The 19859-nt window shown below is 38.3% G+C and overlaps 1 protein-coding gene and 1 pseudogene across 2 annotated transcripts; one reads left to right on the top strand and one right to left on the bottom strand.

The window, feature by feature from the left end:
• The first annotated feature begins 4072 nt into the window (after positions 1-4072).
• Positions 4073-9630, top strand: LOC143613302 (autophagy-related protein 8i-like). Its single transcript, XM_077087046.1, has 5 exons — positions 4073-4227; positions 4304-4359; positions 8320-8372; positions 9224-9342; positions 9420-9630. Exons 1-5 carry the CDS (start codon positions 4188-4190, stop codon positions 9518-9520), a joined length of 369 nt encoding a protein of 122 aa, XP_076943161.1. The 5' UTR covers positions 4073-4187; the 3' UTR covers positions 9521-9630.
• A 1202-nt stretch (positions 9631-10832) lies between these two features.
• On the bottom strand, positions 10833-16479 carry LOC143613295 (uncharacterized; annotated as a pseudogene). The gene is made up of 7 exons (XR_013150087.1): positions 16259-16479; positions 15116-15418; positions 14404-14612; positions 14255-14303; positions 13640-13729; positions 13494-13556; positions 10833-12294 (listed from the first exon to the last, which is right to left on the bottom strand). The product of XR_013150087.1 is annotated as an uncharacterized LOC143613295 (transcript).
• Between the last annotated feature and the right edge of the window lie 3380 nt (positions 16480-19859).

The raw sequence follows: 19859 nt of genomic DNA, 5'->3' as shown, positions 1-19859 counted from the left end.
CGTTGGCCTTAGGTGACGGTTTTCCCTGAAGAGAAACACGAGTGTATCCCGATATGATAAATTTAGCAAGTAGCTCATTTAAAAGATTCATTGTCATTCAAAAAAAGAAGTGACCTATTATATTGTTATATCTATTTTTATTATGCATAAATGTTTACTTATGTAATATATGGTGCAAACAAACAGATCTACCGTCTGATATGTAGCTAGTTTAGTTATCGGGCATGAGCTTGATCCTTGTATGAAAACTATGTTTAGGCTTGAGCATTCACAATCCTTGTGATTTTTAAGTTTTTAGCTTTTGGATTTTTATGTATTAATTTCATAGTGCATAACCGAGTTTCAACTCGTATAATGTACTGCGCGAGCTTGAACCAAGATTAGACTCGTTTAAGGGTTTTTTCATAATATACAAAAAAATAATTAAAAACGCATATAAAGTAATTAATACATACAAAATGTCCGATCAGGGTTCGAGCTTGAAAAAACAATTCACAAGTCTTGCACGAGATAGAAAAAGCCATTCACAAGCCGAGGCTGAGCTCGAGCTGGAAAAAACCATTCATGGACAGTGCTCAAGCTTTAGAAAAAGATTTCGAGCTCTCGTAAATCAAAACGAGTCAAGTTCAAGTATAGTCAAGCTCGGATTAGCTCGGCACGCTTACACCTCTAACACAATAAGTATGTAATGTTTTAATTTTGAATACATTTCTTTATACATAATTTTTACATCATTTTTATTTCTTTTATGCAACGATAATATATTTTTTTTATTAATAAAGTATAAGTTAACTGAATTAGTTTTAGTTAGTATAAATAATATTTAATTACTAAACAAAAATTAAGAAGTTTAAGAAGTGATAACTGTGTGGAAATGTAAAATTTGTAAGGGTATATGAAAAGATGGAAACAAAATGAATGTTGTTGGAAGATATTAAAAACGTATCAGTACAATTATCTCTCACTTGTATCTCTCACTTGTTGTTCTAGTAGTAGGAGGTTTAGGTCCGTTAGCGAAACTAAGATTTAAGTTTGATCCTTATTTGTGATATTTAGATGGATATTGGTAATATATGTATTGAGTTAGGTCTTGTGAGGTTGTCAGTTTGAATCCCGAGTTCACCCGGGTATTAGTCCCGACGTGTGTTACGCCAAAAAGTTTTGCTCTTGTGGTAGCAAAATGACTGTCAAGTGACAACCGACAGTATGGTTTTTCTGGTGAACGCTAAAGCAAAACTCTAAGGCCAGCATAAGCCCAGTAAAATAACATAATATGACCAGAGTAGGACAACGAGACTCTCTAAATTAAAATGTGCGGTGACCAAACACACATGAAAGTCGCCGTTATAAAAAAATTGTAATAGTGTAATTTACTAAAATTAATGAAGGTCTTTTCACTTTTTAGCCATGGTTTAACATGATAGGCCGGCCCATCCAAAACATTGTTGTCTATCCAAAAAAGATTGTATTATTGTAATGATTTAAGTGTTCCAAATCAACACAATAATGATTTGACATTTTGACATTATATAGGATCTTTTGAATAGTACAGAAGCTTCTCAATACTTTTAGATCATTATATTGTGTCATATTGAATACGTGTAAGTATTCCAATCTTACAATAAATGGGACACCCAGCAGACCCATTGGATTTGACGTAAACATGACCTGTTTAGAAAATCGGGTTGACCCAAAACAATAAATTTTCATATTAGATTCGTGTCATGTTTTTCTCACACCTCTGGTTTTTTAACCAGCCACGACAGAAATTATCTAAAGTAACTATTAATCTATTGCTTGGATTTGTTAATAACGACGAGATCCAAAGAGTGGTTCTCATAATCTCATCCTTGGATGAGCGTTTTCAGTACCGGTGATTGGTACCAGTATCGAATGTGGTACTTAATCGGTTTCAAGTTTTGAGTTTTCGATACCGGTATGATTCGATACCATACCGGTATTTCCCGAATTTTGCACGAAAACCGATACAAATATTTCATATTTTCAGGATTAAGATTTCGGTACCGGTACTACCCCGATCTCATCAATATCTATAGACGGCCTAAGAGTAAAAGGACCTACACTCTCATTCACACGTAATCTTAATGTTAAATATAACTTTATATAAATAAAATATTAAAAGGTGTAGATATTTATATGGTAAATTATTATAAAGTTTACTGTCGACCGATATTGATATGACATATTTATAGAATGTATCGTGTTATAATAAATTGACACACACAATATAATATTCGTAACATGTGACCGATGTTATATTTATAAATATAAATTTTATTGCATATATCTTTTTAAAATTTTGGCTTTAACTTTAAAGAGCATAACAAACGAGCCAACGGGCAAGCTTATCTTTGCTCTTGCTTGGCTCGTTCACAAATCGAGACAACTTCATTCTAGTTTGTTTGTTTTTTTACTTTTTTATTTATTTTTATTTCCTTCAGCGATCCATGACCTTTAACTGGACACCACACCACTCTACAAGTTACACTTTGTGGTATGGAGTGGATAGTTGGGGCCCAATCCCAAAGAAAATGGGCTCAGCATCAGTCCAATTAGAGGTGCACAAGACATGTATTTTTAAGAACCGGTTTCGGGTATGATCAATAAAAGTCAAAACTGGGTCGGATAGGAATTGATTTCAGGTATAGTCGACTCGTGTATTTGACTGGGGTTTCAGGGGTTTTCCAGGTAGCGTATGGTCAGGTTTTGACCGTGTAAACGTGGAACCGGTTCCAGTCCTATTTCAGGTACATGTCCGAGGAGTAACCCAATACCAGGTCGTACCCGGGAAAAAAATGCTGGAACCGATTCCGGGTATAGTTAACAAAAGTCAAAACTGTGTCGGATAGGAACTGATTTCAGGTATAGTCGAGTCGTGTATTTGACTGGGGTTACAGGGGTTTTTCGGGTAGCGTAGGGTCAAGTTTTGGCCGTGTAAAGGTGGAACCGGTTTCGGTCCTATTTCGAGTACATGTCCGAGGAGTAACCCAATACCAGGTCGTACCCGGAAAAAAAAAAACCAAAACCGGTTTTCTTTATACCCGTGTTTTTAATATCCGACCCTACCCCTAGGGTACGAAGAGGGTATGCATTTCAGTACCAAAACCCGTACTCGAACCAACCCGATTTGTACCGGTAATACCCGAAAACCCGAACCGGTTCCATACCCGGAACCAGGTTTCTCCAATACCCGAAACCGGTTTTTCAAATACACCATCTATACTCGAAATTATCCGAAAAATACCTAAAAAATATCCGAAAAATGCACCTAAAAGGTACAACCTCTTAAAAAATCCTAAATCCTGTCTATACCCAGCCCAGGCCCATCAAAACTAAGTCCAACATCAATCCAACCCAAACGAACCCAACCCAAATACCCGATCACCATAGTTTGACCATTATTATTATTATTATTATTATAAGTTTTTTATCTATAATATATATAAACGAAGACATAAAAATCCTATGTGTCGTGATGTGGTCGTTCCTCTTTTTTTGGAGTCACCAGAATTGCTTGATTTTTAAATGGAGGCTTCTCATGCATTTGACCCGAATTCATGGGTATGAGTCTTACCAAACCCAGATATTCCTTAAACGGGTTATAACATCTCATTAAATTAAAAATTATTCTCACCAAATTATTTATGTAAAAATCCTATAAAATAGGATATAATAAAAAATAATATCTTATTTATTTTAATATATATATATATATATTATTTAAATTAAAAAACCAATTTGATAGTAAAAAAAATAAACGGGTCTTGGGTCTCATCAAACCATAAGTATATTATTAACTTTCATAAATATTGTTTATAATTAAAAAACCAATTTCATAGTAAAAAAAATAAACGGGCTTGGGTCTCATCAAAACTATATCGCTTTTAAACCGGGTTATAACATCTCATTTATTTGTGAATCAATTTATCATTAAGCCATAAGTGTATTATTAACTTTCATACAATAAAAAAATATAAATTAAAAAATTAGATATATATTAGAATAAATAATATAAAACAACCCCGTAACAGAGATAAAAACTAGTAAGTTAATAAGCAAAGATGTGTAGGAGGTAGTTGCCGTGTCATAAATTATTATCCAAACATCCAACTTCAGCTAACACCAATCCAATCCAATCCAATTCCAAAAATCACAATCGGAATAACATGGGCAAATCAACTGCGTTTAAGGATACTTACACTTTCGGTTTATTCTCTTAACTCTTTTTTTTTCTCATCAATTATTAACATCAAATATTAATCATAATTTTATAAAATTGCAGAAGAACGTTGTCAGGAATCACAAGATATTATTGCTAGATACCCAGATCGTCTTCCTGTAATATATCAACTCTTGATCCTATACGAATTTGTTTATTTGCTTTGCTGTTTATTTTTATTATTATTATTATTATTATTCTCATCTTCTTTATTTAGATGTGTCAAAAATTGGGTTCCAATATGTAGAAACATAGATATTACATCAATATAGCAGGTAGGCGGGCAACAAGTTGCGCCGCCACCCCTTTCTGAATTGCAAACCCTAACCTGCTAAAGACATACCCCTGCCCCTTTGGAGTCGACACATTGCTATGCACAACCTGTTGGACCCTGGTTAGAAAACGGATAGCTTCCGGTGCCAAGGAGCCAAATGTATCAAAAGCCAGAGGGACAAAAACATGTTGGTTCTCTTCGCAGGCTTTAGCATGTTTCTCCACCTTCTTCGTTTCAGCCCTTTTCATTGCTTGCCCAGCTACAAACCCATTATCCCTCAAACCAGCTAAGGGAGATACCCCTGTGAGGTCAACACAAGCGTGTTTTCCCCCGGCCAAACCAAAGATGAGCAAATCTGCCGGTCGTAGAGTGGATCTCCCTTCCGTGGGGTCTGTAAGGAAGTTTACGGGGGCTTCCTTTTTAGTTGATATCCCAGCTCGCCTTAAGATGTCCCAAAGAACGTCCCGCACCCAATCATGTCGGTATTTGAACCCAGGCATCTCCTTGCAATGAACCGCATGCTCTCCGAATTTATCCAGGCAGGCCTTACGGCAGATCGGACATATTTCGTCTTCTGGGTACATTGGGACCATCAAACGGTACTTAAGAATGCCCTAAACTCGACCGCAGACATGCTTTGGCCCAAGCCATCAATCGGGATAACGGTCAGAAAATCTTGGGCATGAGGACCTTGTAAGAATTCAAAAACCGCCTTCTGTCGAGGGGACAATCCAAAAACTTCTCCCAGGCTCTGAGCGATTTTTCCAAAAAGGGCATTCGCCAAAGTTTTTTGAGGCTTTGGTGGGGCGGTGTCCATATTAAGAGAAACCGCCAATGTCAAAGTCTGGGAGAGCGCCATTTAGGCGTTCCAGGGCCTGCTCGTAGTCTGGGTCCAGGTCGACAACTCCGCTATTCCTTAAGTTGTGATTCTGTAGCTTCCAAGACTGAGCCCTCGACGCTACAAAAGCGTAAACCCCAACATCATGAGCCGAAAGAAGGCCTAAACCCCCTAAGCGCATCGGTAAATATGCAAGTCGCCACTGAAGATCACCAAAGAACGGGCCTCCACATACAACTATGTCTTCGATGGCTTCTCGTAGCCCCTTATCAAAACAGGATACCGCATCATCCATCATATGGGGGTGGCATGTTCGTAACCCAAAAAGCAACTTAGCAACCCCCATGCAAGACCTAAGCAGGAGGAGTTCGCTCTGGGGATCCCTAAGGCAAGGTAAGAGTTTCATAAGATCAACCGCACGAGATGCTCTCCGCCTCGCCAACTCCTTAATAAAGTAGGGATCTCGACTAACAGCCCCTCCAAGGAGCTTTACCCCTCTCTCTGGTCTACCAATCCCACTAGGGAAGAGCCCATCTTTGACTTTCACCCCATTACACGCGCTGGCCAAAAAACCTCGGTTTTCTTAATATTAAGTTGCAGCCCCAATGATGGCCCTTCCGAGTTGATAATGTCTAGGGCTTTAGCGACTTCGTTGGCACCACCAATAATAGTCCCATCATCCAAGTACCAAGCATGAAATTGGAGGTTACAGTCATTTTGTACCCGGAGAACAAGAGGGTGTAATGCTAAGGCAAAGAGGAGGGGCCCAAGGGGGTCTCCCTGCTGAACCCCAGTAGTAGCCCCTATACAGTCATCATCAACGTACAACCTAGCCGGCTGGGCATAAAGGAACTGGACCCATAGATAGATAGACGGGCAATGATGATGAACCTCTCGGAGAAGGGCTGTGCGGTCAACCATATTGAAGGCGTTAGAGAAGTCCACGGTAAGCATAGCTAAAGAGCCGTCCGCGTGAAAGGAGTTAAGAAACCGGTTCGCGCTGTGAAGCACCGCCTCTGCCCCATTAGGTGTCCCCACCCCAAACTGAAAGTCCCCTAAATACTGAGTCATTTCCTTCCCAACCATCTTCATAGCCACTTTAGAAACCAACCTACGCCAGATAGCCCCCACAGCAATGGGCCGAATTCCATTATCCGGCTTTAATAAAGGGGTAAGGGGGCCGAAGCAATAAACTCAGCGAGCACCTTGGGGCACAGACCCCCTAGCCATAAGTTGACGACTTCAGTGATGGCTGAGAGCAGACCCATGGAAGTCACTGATCCCTCACCACTAAGAGCGTCCAACAAGTGTTGCGCCCGCATCCCGTCTCTCCCGCATGAGGTCCCTTTAGGAAATGTTCGGATACATCTAAGCACACAGTCCCCATCCACAGAGAGAGTAGGCAGGACGACAGAGCTAGAAGGCAAGGACGGAGGCGGCACCACTGGGTGTTTATCAATGAGGGCTTTCATGGTTGAATCTTCGAGAGGGGCAACCCCACTTGAGCATAATACCTTGACTGCAGCTGTGAAATGACCATCCCTGACTTTCCTGAGACATTGTTTAATATTAAGGCTGTTTTCAGAACCCTCCTCCCCTCCGACCTCTCTTTTAGAAAAAGTGCTCCCCCCCACGTTATCAAAGAGAGAAAGAACCAAGTCAGCAAAACCAGATCCATCTTTCCACACCGCAAGTGCTTGCTGAATGCTACTACATTGCAAAGACTTTCGATTCCCTGACCTGCGTTCCTGCCTAGTGGAAGGTTTCACCACCCTTAAAGTACAACGCGGCAACAATAGTAATTTGACCCAATTCTCAATCGAGCCTGGTGAATCCACTACCTTGCGTAAAGCGCATGCCAAAGTCTGAGCAAACGCCAAACGACAACTTGGGGGGATGCTCTTAACCGTTTGAATGGGAAGGGAGAAAACCCGTTCCAAAAGGGATACATCCCCAACCACTCCTACAGATGGACTTGGGTCCCTATCCACAGACACGATTAGGTTTCTGGATCCCAACAATGAATTCTCCAGCATCTCCAGAATCCACAGAAAAAGAATAGACACCATCAGCATGCTTGCACCCCCTGCTAAGGGCATGCAACGTCATGCACCTCCCACATAACCATTTATCCCCCTCCCGAAGGGCTTCCCCAACATCTATAAAAAGGTCCAAATCCTTAGAGATAGCGTCTTTTAAAAGGTTCTTCCGAGTATCCGTTTTGAAATGGGTACTTTGCATGTGCTCAATTAGGCGGAAAAACCACGAGGACCCAGGTCTACCATCCTTACACTCATGGAAATGCTTAAAGGGGCATGACCTTAAACCGTAAGTGGAGCTAGGACCAAGCCCTCCTGTATTTACGTTTCGAATTCTTTTTATGGTAGCCATGTACACACGAGAACAGAAACAAACAAATCACAAAAGACACCGGACCCCTAAAGACCCCGACTCGAGATGAGTTAGAGCAAAAAACAGAGACCAAACCCCTCACACTCGAAGGAGGGGAGCAACTACGGGTTGCTCACCCCCATCTAGCACCCCACAACAACCGCTAAGGCATAAGAGGAGGAAGGTATAACTCCAAAACAAAGCAAAATGGGTAGAACTCCAACTCAAAATACCCCCTTAAGCACCCAAAAGGAAAATAGAAAGAACAAGAGTGAAAAATCAAGAAGTTTGGTTGAGGCAAAAGGTCGAACAGTTGGTGTGCATGACAGAAAAAAGGTAATTTTATATTTGGGGTGTGAATCAAATAGTGTCAGATTAGAATGGATAAATAAAGAGGATGATTGGAATGAAGCATTGAAGGAAGTAGTTAAACATCGGGGGTTTCATTGGAGTTTGGGAGTTTCATTAGATGTGTAATTTTATATTGAACCTATTAATAGTTGATTAGTAAAAATAACATCAAGAAAACTTATTATTATTATTATTGTTATTATTATTATAATTATTATTATGCAGGTGGTAGTTGAAAGGTATACGAAAACAGATCTTCCTGAGATGGAGAAGAAAAAGTATGTCCTTTGCTTAAATCTCGAGTTACCGTACCCGTACTCGTATCAGTATCAGTATCAATACCATTTAAAATAAAGTCGGTACCGCTTTGTTCAAAATGATGGTAGAATACCGAATTTATTGTTTAATTTCGGTATTGGTGTTTTTGGTACTTTTCAGTACCGGTACAGTACCGATTTCATCTTACCATAGTTAATTTACATGATTAAAATCTTGATCATAGGCTTATGATGATTGAATTGACCAAATCACTAGTTAGCGTACCGATACCGTACCCGTACCAGTACCGAACAAATAAGTTCGGTACTGTTTTGTTCAAGATACTGGTACCGGTGCCGAAAATACTTAATACTAAATTTATTGTACAAATTTGGTATCTGTGTTTTGCTACCTTTCAGTACCGGTACAGTACCGAATTCATCCATGGTTATTATTGTTAATTTACATGATTAAATTCTTGATCATAGGATTATGACTTATAATGATTAAATTGACTAATTTATGACTTACCCGAGTAATCCCCGCCTAGGCCGAGTTCTCGTTGAGCCATCCCCGAGTACTCGCAACTCCCCAGTCGACCGCCTAGCGATTTTTGCAACCTTGAAATTTGTTACTACTTGCTACACTCAAATTCAACAAGCATCTTTCCGTTTATTATCGTACTTAATATATCCCACCAATAGCAAAGCTACGGTAGGGTTCGAGGAGGGTAACATGTAGACAGTAGATTAGTTACTATTACGGTGACCTCCTTATACATTAGACGTAATAATCATGTAACCATTTTTAACACACAATGCCAAAAACGCGCTCTAAATATGACGAAAATACTAATTTTGTTTGTTACTAGATTCCTGGTACCACGAGACATGTCGATAGGGCAGTTTATTCATATACTTAGCGGGCGACTTCAACTGGCTCCTGGAAAAGCTCTATTCATATTTGTGCAGAACACGTTACCTCAGACGTGTAAGTTATCGCCTTATTGGTTATATATGTCCGTTAATAACCAAATGTTATTAAAAACATTGTATTTATTTTTGCAGCTAATTTGATGGAGTCGGTTTATACATCGTTTAAGGATGAAGATGGGTTCTTGTACATGTGCTACAGCAGTGAGAAAACCTTTGGGAATATGAATGCATGAATGAATTCTAATGTCTATTTATGTTTCATGAATCTTATGTTAATCTCCACTGCAGACTTGTTAATGTAAAGTTCAGTAATCAAGTGAAATAAATATAAAAAGTGTTAATATATGTTATATAATGCAATAATTTTCAAATTACAAAACTGGTTGATATCACAAAACTTTCAGACTTATTGTTCTCAGGTATAAATGTGTTGTCAAACCACATAGGCCACATAAATTGTAAAATTGTAAGGTTGTATGTTTTGTTTAGCCGTTTAGGACCGATTTAAGAAGCCACAACATACTAACGAGCAGTGTTGTAAAAATCGTCAGTCGCTAGTCGGGCGTTGGAGTGAGGACTAGCGATTAATCGGGATTAATTAATCGGATCAGACTTTAATGGATGATTTTTAGTTTTATATATATACACACAATTTTTAGTTTTATACATATACAAACACATTTTGGCCGGAAATTGATTGGACTCTCGTAGGAACCGCTGATTTTTGCTGGAATCTCGTCGGAAACCGCTAATTTTGGCCGGTATCTCGCAGGAAAAAGTCGATTTTGGCCAGAAACTCGTCCGAAAAGGCCAATTATGTCCGATTGATCTTGATTTTGGCCTGATTTGACTATTGACCAATTAATTGACCGGCTAGCCCAAAATTAATCAGTGAAGTGGGGACTAGCGATTAATCAGGGATTAATCGGCGCCTAGTCAGGATTTTTGCAACACTGCTGACAAGTAACAACACTCACGCCGATTGTATGTCAAAACACGAATCGTATGTCAAAACGTAAACGTAAATTGATCGTACAACCGTATGATGTGTTATAAGGGCTGGTTATAAGAGTTGGTGTTTGATCAAATCATATGTGCCGTGTAAGGTGTTATACTGACAAAAACCCGTACTGACAGACCCGAGTCATGTGATGGTTACACCACTGACAAAGTTATACATGTATGACCATATGACCATTTTTTCGCTATCACTTGACCCATGTGATGACAGACCAGGTATGCGACGGTTACACCACTAACAAAGTTATACAACATGTATGTCCGTATGACCATTTTTCGCTTATCACACGACCCATGTAATGACCGCATATGTACATATTATATAGCACCCTTTGTTTATTCCATCGGCTTTAACTAATTAGCTAACATGAAATACAAGAAAAGGTGACAAAAGGTTAACACATGACTAAATATTTGGTTACTCCATAGAAACCAACCAGACACAAACTTTATAATTCACATGTTTTCAGACATGAACTTGAAAACACAGTTAACTAACACACAAACTTTTACAACCTCAAAAAACATTGAACCAAACATTTGTGGTTACATTCTTCCAAGATGCCAAAATATCCAAAACTAAGCTTCAATTACTTATGTATCCTTCTAGGTTCCCTCAAGTCTTTAACAGTTAGCCTATGACCACCACCATTACGCCACACACCACGCACCGGTACACCATCAGTAGCCTCCTGTTCCGCTTTACCACCCGATACACCCTTTGCCACCGGAGCATCAGGCTCGCCATTAGAGTTGTTAAGATCAAGTGAAGCCAGTGACGCGTCACCAAGCCGAACCCGAAGAAACTTTGGCACTTTCTTCTTTTGTTTACTTTTCCCTTCTCCGCCACCACTGCCACTACCACCGCCAGGTGATGCCCGGTCATCAACCTCCACCTTTGATTTCCCTTTATTATTGGCGGCCCGATACCCATCTTTCGACAAAGTCTCGACCTCGTTGTCTGGAGGCCGGTAGTTTGAGTGTATTTCCCGAATCGTGCTTAAAATGTTGTTGGTTAAAATACTTGAACTTTTATTATTAGCAACGGATTTCCCTTTGTTTTTCCGGTTGTTAACTTTTGGGCCACTCATGGCCTGATTCGCATTGTAGATTGCAATAAGCTCTTTTTCCTTATGAGGATCGGGTAAAAGACGGGCTAACTCAGGAATAAGATGAGACAAACCAAACTGATCCACATAAACCAAATAAGTCGATGCGTCAACAAGACCTTTCCGATATTGACCCGACACGTCTTTAAAATTAGCATATTTTTCTGGGTCGTTATCCAAACCCGCTCGTACTTTGTCTACCATGGACTGGTTTGCAGCATAAACTTCATCCACACGTTTTCAGGCCCATTACATGTCTGCCGAGTTGAAACTGGAGGAAAATCAGATATCGAACGCGTATCTACCAGATTTGGTGCTGAGGTGGATTGGCTGATTCTGGTTGGGGCTGGAACCAGGTTGATGGTTGACTTTCTTTGACCAGATGTAAGCAATGATGCGGTATTTGAGGTGGTTGCAGGTCTAGAAACTGAACTTGATGAGGGTTTATTATTAGTAGTATTCAAACGAGGTGCAGCGGGCCAAGCATTGCCTGCATTAAGCACGTTGACTTTTTTCTTGTGTGGGCGGAGATTTTCCGCCATGGTGTTCCTGGTTAGCCCGTTGGGCTTTTGGGCCCTAGAGGAGGGGCCCGTGGAGAGTGGCGGGAAGGCAGATTCCTCAAGTGGTGTGTTTTGGGGTCTATGTGACACAGCCGAACGATACCTTGGATCAGAATCTGTGGCTAGTGATTCAAACAGTTGAACCAATGGTATGCTGTCATTTATATTATTATTATTATTGGATGAAGATGAAGCTTCCAGACTGGCTACAATTGCACGGGATAATTCGGATTCAGATACATCACGTAGGAATGTATTTCGTCTTCCTCGTCGAATATCTTGTTCATTGCTTCGTCTATATGTAAAGCTAGTTGGTAACTAGGTACCCAAATTTATAGAGAACAAACAACAATGAAAAAAAATTACAAAAAGCATACGTTAACTTATAAATGGGTCAATTATAGTTGTGTTTTACGTCAAACAAGTGTAAGAAACCTAAAGTCCATTTTTATTGCATGCATGAATGCATGTTACAACAACCTCCAAAATCGTATTTATTCAAAGATTGAAACTATTAGTTCAAAAAAGAAACAAAAAAGTGTTTGCAGGTCACCTTGCCCAGCCAAATTAACTCGTACCTAAAACTACTAGTTTCAATCTGAATCAATTTTGACCAGTAAACAAGCCAAGCAACTTGTGAGCTAAATGAGCTCAAGCTCGAGCTTAAATATAAGCTTGCTCAATAAATGAGCCCGAGCTAGCTCACTAGCCTATTATTTATGTAACTTTTAATTAGTATATTAGATATATATTCCTTTTAATTAGTATATTCATATAACAATATCACGCCCTGCTTGCGGTGCGCGCATATAATGTATATATGTGTGAACCCTCAGGTGGGCAAAAGTAAAATTGCACTAATTTTGACATTATTTTACTAATCTCATGAAAATAACGTTAAAAGTGGCGGAAGGTTAATCAGGCATCATGTGGTGGCGTTGATAGCCGAAAGACAAGGGCACATGCACCAATCAGCCGGTGTCCTGATGATTGAGTGCTATGTGCCTTATGTCCAAGGCTTGATGCAAAACTACTATCGAGCCGGGGGTCTCACCGGAAGCAGTCTCTATATCCCTATGGGATAGAGGTAAGGCTGTCTACATCTTACCCTCCTCAGACCCTACCATAGCATTGCTATTGGTGGGATATACTGGGTACGATGATGATGATGATGATGATGATGATGATGATGATGATGATATAACAATATCATTTTACATAAAAATATGATAAAAACTAAAGAATATATATCATGTTTATAAAAACTACAATAAAATTGTATATAAATTGATTATAGATAATAAAAAAGACAAGCTCGAGCTCTTGTAGCTTAAACAGGCCGAGTTTGAGCTCTTGTGTATTAAACAAGCCGAGCCAAGCTCAAGCTCTCGTAAGTTTAACGAGCCGAGCTCTAGCACTTGTAAGTTAAATAAGCCAAGCACGAGCCTAGTGATGTCAGGCTTGCCTTGGCTCGGCCTGGCTCGTTTACACCTCTGGTGTATAGAAAGACATTATACCTGCAGAACAGCATTTCTCTTTGATCTTGACAGATGGCCCCCATGCTCTTGAGTATTGTGCACCTGGAATTTAATGAAAAGGAGTTACAGAAAATCAGAACCAAAAAAGTAGCACATTCCGACAAGCTTTGGATCCACAAATTCACCTTAAATTCAGCTTCAGACGAAAAAACAATGAACTTTTTGATAAGGCAAGCCTCGTTCTCACACAGAAAATGTTCTTGGCGAAAATGAATCTGCAAATGGTAAGTAAAATCACTAAGTGCGGGGAAAGAAAACAGAAAAAAGGGGAAATCAAGCAAGACAGTAATAATTTGAATTCTATGGCTTTTTAAGACAAATAGACAATTAAGAGTGTAAATAAGCCAAGTCGCTCGCAAGCTACTCAAAAATCGCCTCGCTAATAGATTTATAACCGAGCGGAGCTTAAACGAGCTGAAGCTTTATATAAGCTAGTTTAATAAAAAAACCTAAACTGTGCGTATACAAATTTTATTTCATATATTATATATAGTTACACAATTATCATTACACATAAAACTATGATTAAAATAATTAAATAATAAATATTATGTTAATATATAAAAAACGATAAATTTAAATATGTCAAAAAAAACTATAAATGTGTATAAATAAATTAGTGAAAAACAAAGGAGTCAAGCCCAAGCACAAGCTTAGACTTTAGAAATAAAGCTCAAAATGAGCTCTGCTCAGCTTGTTTACACCCTTACAGATAATTAGGATTTAGAAAAACAACTTGCCTCCAAAGCATCATAGTTATCGAAATACTCGTATTTACCAGGATTGCGTCTGCATAATTCAGAAAATGAAAAGCTATAACAACCTGTATCGGTTGCACATACAGATTTATAAAAAAAATAATAATAAATAAACAAAACGGTTATTTTACCTTTGGCATATATGACACTTAAAATGTTCAGTATTCATATGCGTGTAAAGCTCATTATCCCCATAAAAAGGTGTTTTACAAAATTCACATAATGGATGCCCTTGAAAACCACCTCTTTCACTTTCCGTTCCATCTACTTCAGAATCACCGGTGTGAATATGTTGCTGAAGTTGTGCTTTTGAATAAAGCTTTTGTTCACAACTAAACACCTGATTTGTCATGTAAACATGAAATCATGTCAACAAATTGTATGATAATTTAGGAAACTAAAATAGGAATAGCTTTTTAAATAAAGAATCAAAAAGTGAAACTATTAATTCACATGAACGAACAAGAATTTGACAAGAATTTTTTCTGCATGCCTTATCATTCAACCATATATTATATTTTAACATTTTGATCATACTAAATTGTGCTTACTGTATTAATTCTTTGACTTGATGCTAAAGGCAATTAATATCCGGTCATCTATACACATTACACGCGATCCTATGTATTGTTCACTACAAGTACTTATAATTTAATAGACATCACTGCCTCATTTGTTAATAGTAAATACTTAAAAGGCGGAATTACATACATATAATCCATACATGACTTCCTATGTTCCCCTTATTTCCACTGATAAAACTTGTCATACTATCATATCCAAAACACAATCAACAGAAAAAAAAATAAAAAAAAGGAAAAAGGATAATAAATGGAAAGCAACCTTTCTTCCTTCCAGACACAGGTTGCACATGATCAACTTATGTTGGTGGAACAGATGACCTTTAAGCTGAGTAATGTCACGAAACCTAGCTTTTCTCTTGGATTTGTTACTGGAAATATCCTCCACCTTATCACAAACGCTACACGAAAGCCTACACATGGCCTTAATCATATTATAATGATCCAAATCGTCAAAGTAAGACTGTGTATCTTCATGATACATATACGGACCAGATCGACCTTCCTTGTTCTCAGATGGAAAAACCGAGAAATCACTGATCGTCTTAGTATAGTCCCCTAAAGCCTGCAAAACGCAACCGTGTTAATAATCAACAATTTCTGAGATGACATCAACTTAAGGAACATAAACGAATTTAAGTAAACGAACAAAATGTGTGTTCAATCCGTAAGTTTAATTAAATAAACAAACACAAAGTCAGTTCATGTTCGTTCACCGAACAGTTCATGAGCGTTCAGTACATTTACATTCCTAAAAATTAGTGAAAACAGCGAAAATCAAACCCCAATTTATGTTTATATTTATATATACAACTACTTACGTATTTATTAAGATTTGAACGAACATAAACAAATGTAAGTAAACAAATATAAATGAACGAACAAAAACGAAAGTTCAGGAACATAAATGAACGAACAAACATGTGTCCGTGTCCGTTCGTCTAATTAAATGAACAACAAAATTCATTCATGTCCGTTTGTTTATTAAATTAACGAACTCCCCGCCAAACAGTCCACAAACGTTCAGTACATTTAAACGCCTAAAAATCAGCAAAAATCAGTTAAAACACGTGAAAACAGCGGAAATCCGACTCGGCCGAGTTGAACCGACTAACAGGCTAGCTCCGACTTTGACCGATTTCGGAAAGTATTATTTAAGTACTTGGAAATGAACAAAGACAGGTGAAAACAGTGAAAATCAGTGAAAATAACGAAAATCGACTAGCTCAGTTCAACCGATTTCGAGTAATGCTATCCAAATAGTCAACCGCCTAGACCAATTTCCACAACATTTCATCAACCAATACACAAACGCATATATATAAGTATATAACAAACCGATCATACATCTATTATTATACATTTAAAGTTTCAACTGAGTGAATCAACAAACTATAACATATACCTTGGTAACGAAGATGATCGATGACTCGGATTTGCAAATACAGCAACGGCGATCGTTGCAAATGAAGCGAAGACGAGCAACGCATGTGGAACAGACCTCCTTGTGTCCGCATGCACCGTACGCAATCCATTCGAGGCTTTCGGCACACACAGCACACGTATCGTCCATTTGGTTAATTGATCGGTTTGTTGGTGATGGTAGCTAGGGTTTGTTCGTTAAATGATTTGGGGATTTTTGGTTTAGTGGAGTTTAGTTTTTGGTTGATGTAATGGACATGGAGGTTAGGGACGGTATTAAAATTATTGACTCGGTTTTTCGTGTAAGGATGAGCAAATTTAATATTGGTATTTCATGAATTTTTACCTTTTATGTTGGTGTTAACAGTTTGTAATTTTTAGAATTGGTATTTTCGGTACCAGTACCGAGCTCAATCCTACTCGTTTGGTTGGTGGGTGATCTTTACGTTAGAAACGTGTAGTGGAATGAACGATGTAATGAAATCCATTATCGTTTTATTGAGATGTTTGGTTATAATGTAAGAATATAATGAGTTATTATTGTTTTGTTATTTGGTAAGTAATAATAGGATGGAATAAAATAAAATGGTAGTTAGTGGCAGTGATTGTGGGCGTGGGAGGTAATGGTGGTGTGCGTCGGAAGATGGGGATGATGGGTGAGGGTGATGGTTGGTGGTCGTGGTGGTCGGCGACAGTGCTGAAAGGGTAGTGACGGTGGCGGGCAGTGGTGGTGGGAGGGTGGTGGATGTGATAAATGGTGAAAGAGGATATGTGATGAAAAAAGAAAAGAAACAACAATACAAAGGGTGGATGAAATGAATTTTGGGTGTTTTCGTGAATGTGAAATTGACAAGGTAATTAGTGATTCTATTTCATTGATCAACCGAACATCCTTGTTTTATTTTCTCGCAATGGCCCATTCCAATATGCCTCTCATTCTATTACCACAATGGCCCATCCTTGTTTTATTTTCTCACGACTTTACAGGGGACGACCACTTGTCCTTTAACTTTCATGTTATGTTTAGCTTATTTGAATAAGAGAAAACGTAAAGAAATTAAATATATGTGTTTGCATGTGATTGGTGGAGAGAAATGAAACCAATAAAAATTATCTATAACGCCTGTTAAGGGGCGACGGCCTCTTTTAACCCTCCACGGTGAGATGGCAATGGGTGTTAGCCCACAATATAAAACTTGTAACTTTGATATGTTTTGATTGAAGCTTTTAAACCCCCCCCCCTTCCCCCGCCAACTAAAATGATGGATCCGTCGTTGAGTTTATGGGTCATTTTCGAGTTTTTCAACGACAACCCGTCCAATAAAATCATCAACCTCATAGAGTCGCACGCCCTATTTGTTATCAATACATAAGTTTACATCAGATAGCTTTCATAGGTCTTTCATTATTCCACTTTAGGAAATTCATAAATTAAGGTTCTAACTCAGGTTTCTTCAATATATTAAGCATATCGAATAACTACAAAAACGTTTTATTTTGTGGCAGATCCAGAGAGATTTGTTTATTATTTTCAAATAACTTATAATAATACTATTATAGTTTGAAATAATCGGGCACATATTCTCTGCCTCGATAGTCAAGCCCTCGACTTCTTTCTTGCTTTACTTGACTTGGGCCTTGAGCCCATATGCATCACTTGAGCCCACACACAGAACCATGAGCAAGTAGCCCATCATCTTTCACTTGGTTTGTTAGCCCATTTACTCCATACTCCTTGATTGTGGCCCAAATCATATGGAAAATAACAATAACAAGAAATACATATATCCATATGCTTCCGTTTAGAGGTGCACAAACCGGGTTTTTTCTGGAACCGGCACTGAGTAGGAACCGATGCCAGTTTGTTAACAAAGTCATGAACCAAGTCGGGTAGTAACCGGTTCTTGGTATGGTCGGGTAGAGGTGAAACCGGTTTCGGTGGGTTCGGTTTGGATTCGTGACTATCTACGCTTATTATGAGAAACTAAAACCCGGTTCGTACACACGGGTCAAGTACACCAGGTCCGGAACTGTGTTTTAAATCCAAGTCTACTTCCGTTCCGGGAGTTCCAACCATACCCTCACCAATATTAGATTAAATGAACAATACATTTTCCTTTCGTTATCTTGTATTGACATCTTCTTTTGAGGAGAGATGTCCAAATGTTCAAAATACCGTTGCAAATACTCGGTCTCTCTTTCAACTTCAAACCTTATCCAAAGTTTAACCTGATCTAATATACCGTCAATAACAAAATCGTTTATTGTGGCGCACAGGTATTTGTCAACCACAAACTTAATCTAAACGAGAACATGCCTATCAAAATGTGAATTAAGACGGTATTTTATATCACAAACTGAATCAAAATGAGAACTTGTTGAGGTATAAACAAAATCGGTCGATAAAGTTTTTCATCAAGGTCAAATCGACTAATTGGTAATTACATTTTACATTATTTTGGTAAATATTTTCAAAACAACACCGTATTTATAACATTCTTTTGATTAAAAAAACAGTGAAATGTATGTATTTTAATTTAAATCTAATTTTAAATAATAAACACTAGCAGCTTTTAATACAGTAAATTAATAATTAATAAACAGATGTTGCGGCAAACGTAAATAACGTGAAAGAGAATGATGTCACGGGATGAACGTCACGTTCACTTTAAGTCATCGTTTGATAAAATATATATAATTAAAGAGTAAATCAGTAAAGTATTATTTTAATGTCCATAAGACTATAAATACTAAAACAATTCATGTTTTTTAGTCATGAGATACAAACTATGGTTATGTATTTAGTTATTTACTGGTTATTGTAAGTCAAACTTTGTTTTCATAAACAAACACACAAGTAAAAGCACAGAACACGGTCAACGATTATCATAAATTCCGAAGCTAGAAAATCAAATGTATAAAAAACGAAAGGGATAATGAAACAGTTATTACCTAATCAAATACATATATCAAGACCGTGAAAAGTCTAAAATTAATCCATGCATGAGTACACGTAACACGTCCTGAATATAAAGTTTCGGATAAATTCACTGGTCAAATCATGATACTCTAAGCTGGTTAAACCAATTGTTTTGTTAGGTTTTGTAACACCCTTGGCAAACACAACATCGTCCCACTCTTAGGCAAATCTCACATCGGCCGTGGACAAGAGAGGTCCTTGGTTCATAAGTAAATGCCATGCCTCTTCAATCACCAACGCGTTTTGGGCTTAGTTGGCTGTGGAGCACATGAAAACTCCACGGTTAAGCGTGCTTAGGTGAAAGTAGTATTAGGATGGGTGACCTCCTGGGAAGTCTCCATCTGGGCAACCAAAAACAAAGTCGTGAGTTCCCGGATGGGCAACCCATCGGGGGCAAAGCGGAAAATATTGGTGGTGCGAGGGGCCGGATGTTACAGGTTTAGCATATTTTAGCAATTAAGGTTGGCTAAAATGTAAGGGCTCGGTTTTGGGCTCATTTCACTTAAAAACATGTCTTGTGATAATGAATATTGAAGACATCAGATGTAATATACGAAGATCGAAAGCCAAAAATCTATAAATACCAATTAATTTGTCGAATTTT

This window comes from Bidens hawaiensis, unplaced genomic scaffold (genome assembly GCF_021521415.1).
Source record: "Bidens hawaiensis isolate Kalapana, Puna unplaced genomic scaffold, B.hawaiensis_p1.1 tig00037149_1, whole genome shotgun sequence".
NCBI classification, from domain to species: Eukaryota; Viridiplantae; Streptophyta; class Magnoliopsida; order Asterales; family Asteraceae; genus Bidens; species Bidens hawaiensis.
The sequence above is the reverse complement of the archived record's forward strand: the minus strand, read 5'-3'. Positions and strand labels throughout refer to the sequence as shown.

Coding starts and splice junctions, on each gene's coding strand:
- LOC143613302 (XM_077087046.1), top strand. CDS start 4,188: ATGGGCAAATCAACTGCGTTTAAGGATACTTACACTTTCG. Junction 4,228..4,303: donor TAAGGATACTTACACTTTCG/GTTTATTCTCTT, acceptor ATAAAATTGCAG/AAGAACGTTGTCAGGAATCA. Junction 9,343..9,419: donor GAACACGTTACCTCAGACGT/GTAAGTTATCGC, acceptor TTATTTTTGCAG/CTAATTTGATGGAGTCGGTT.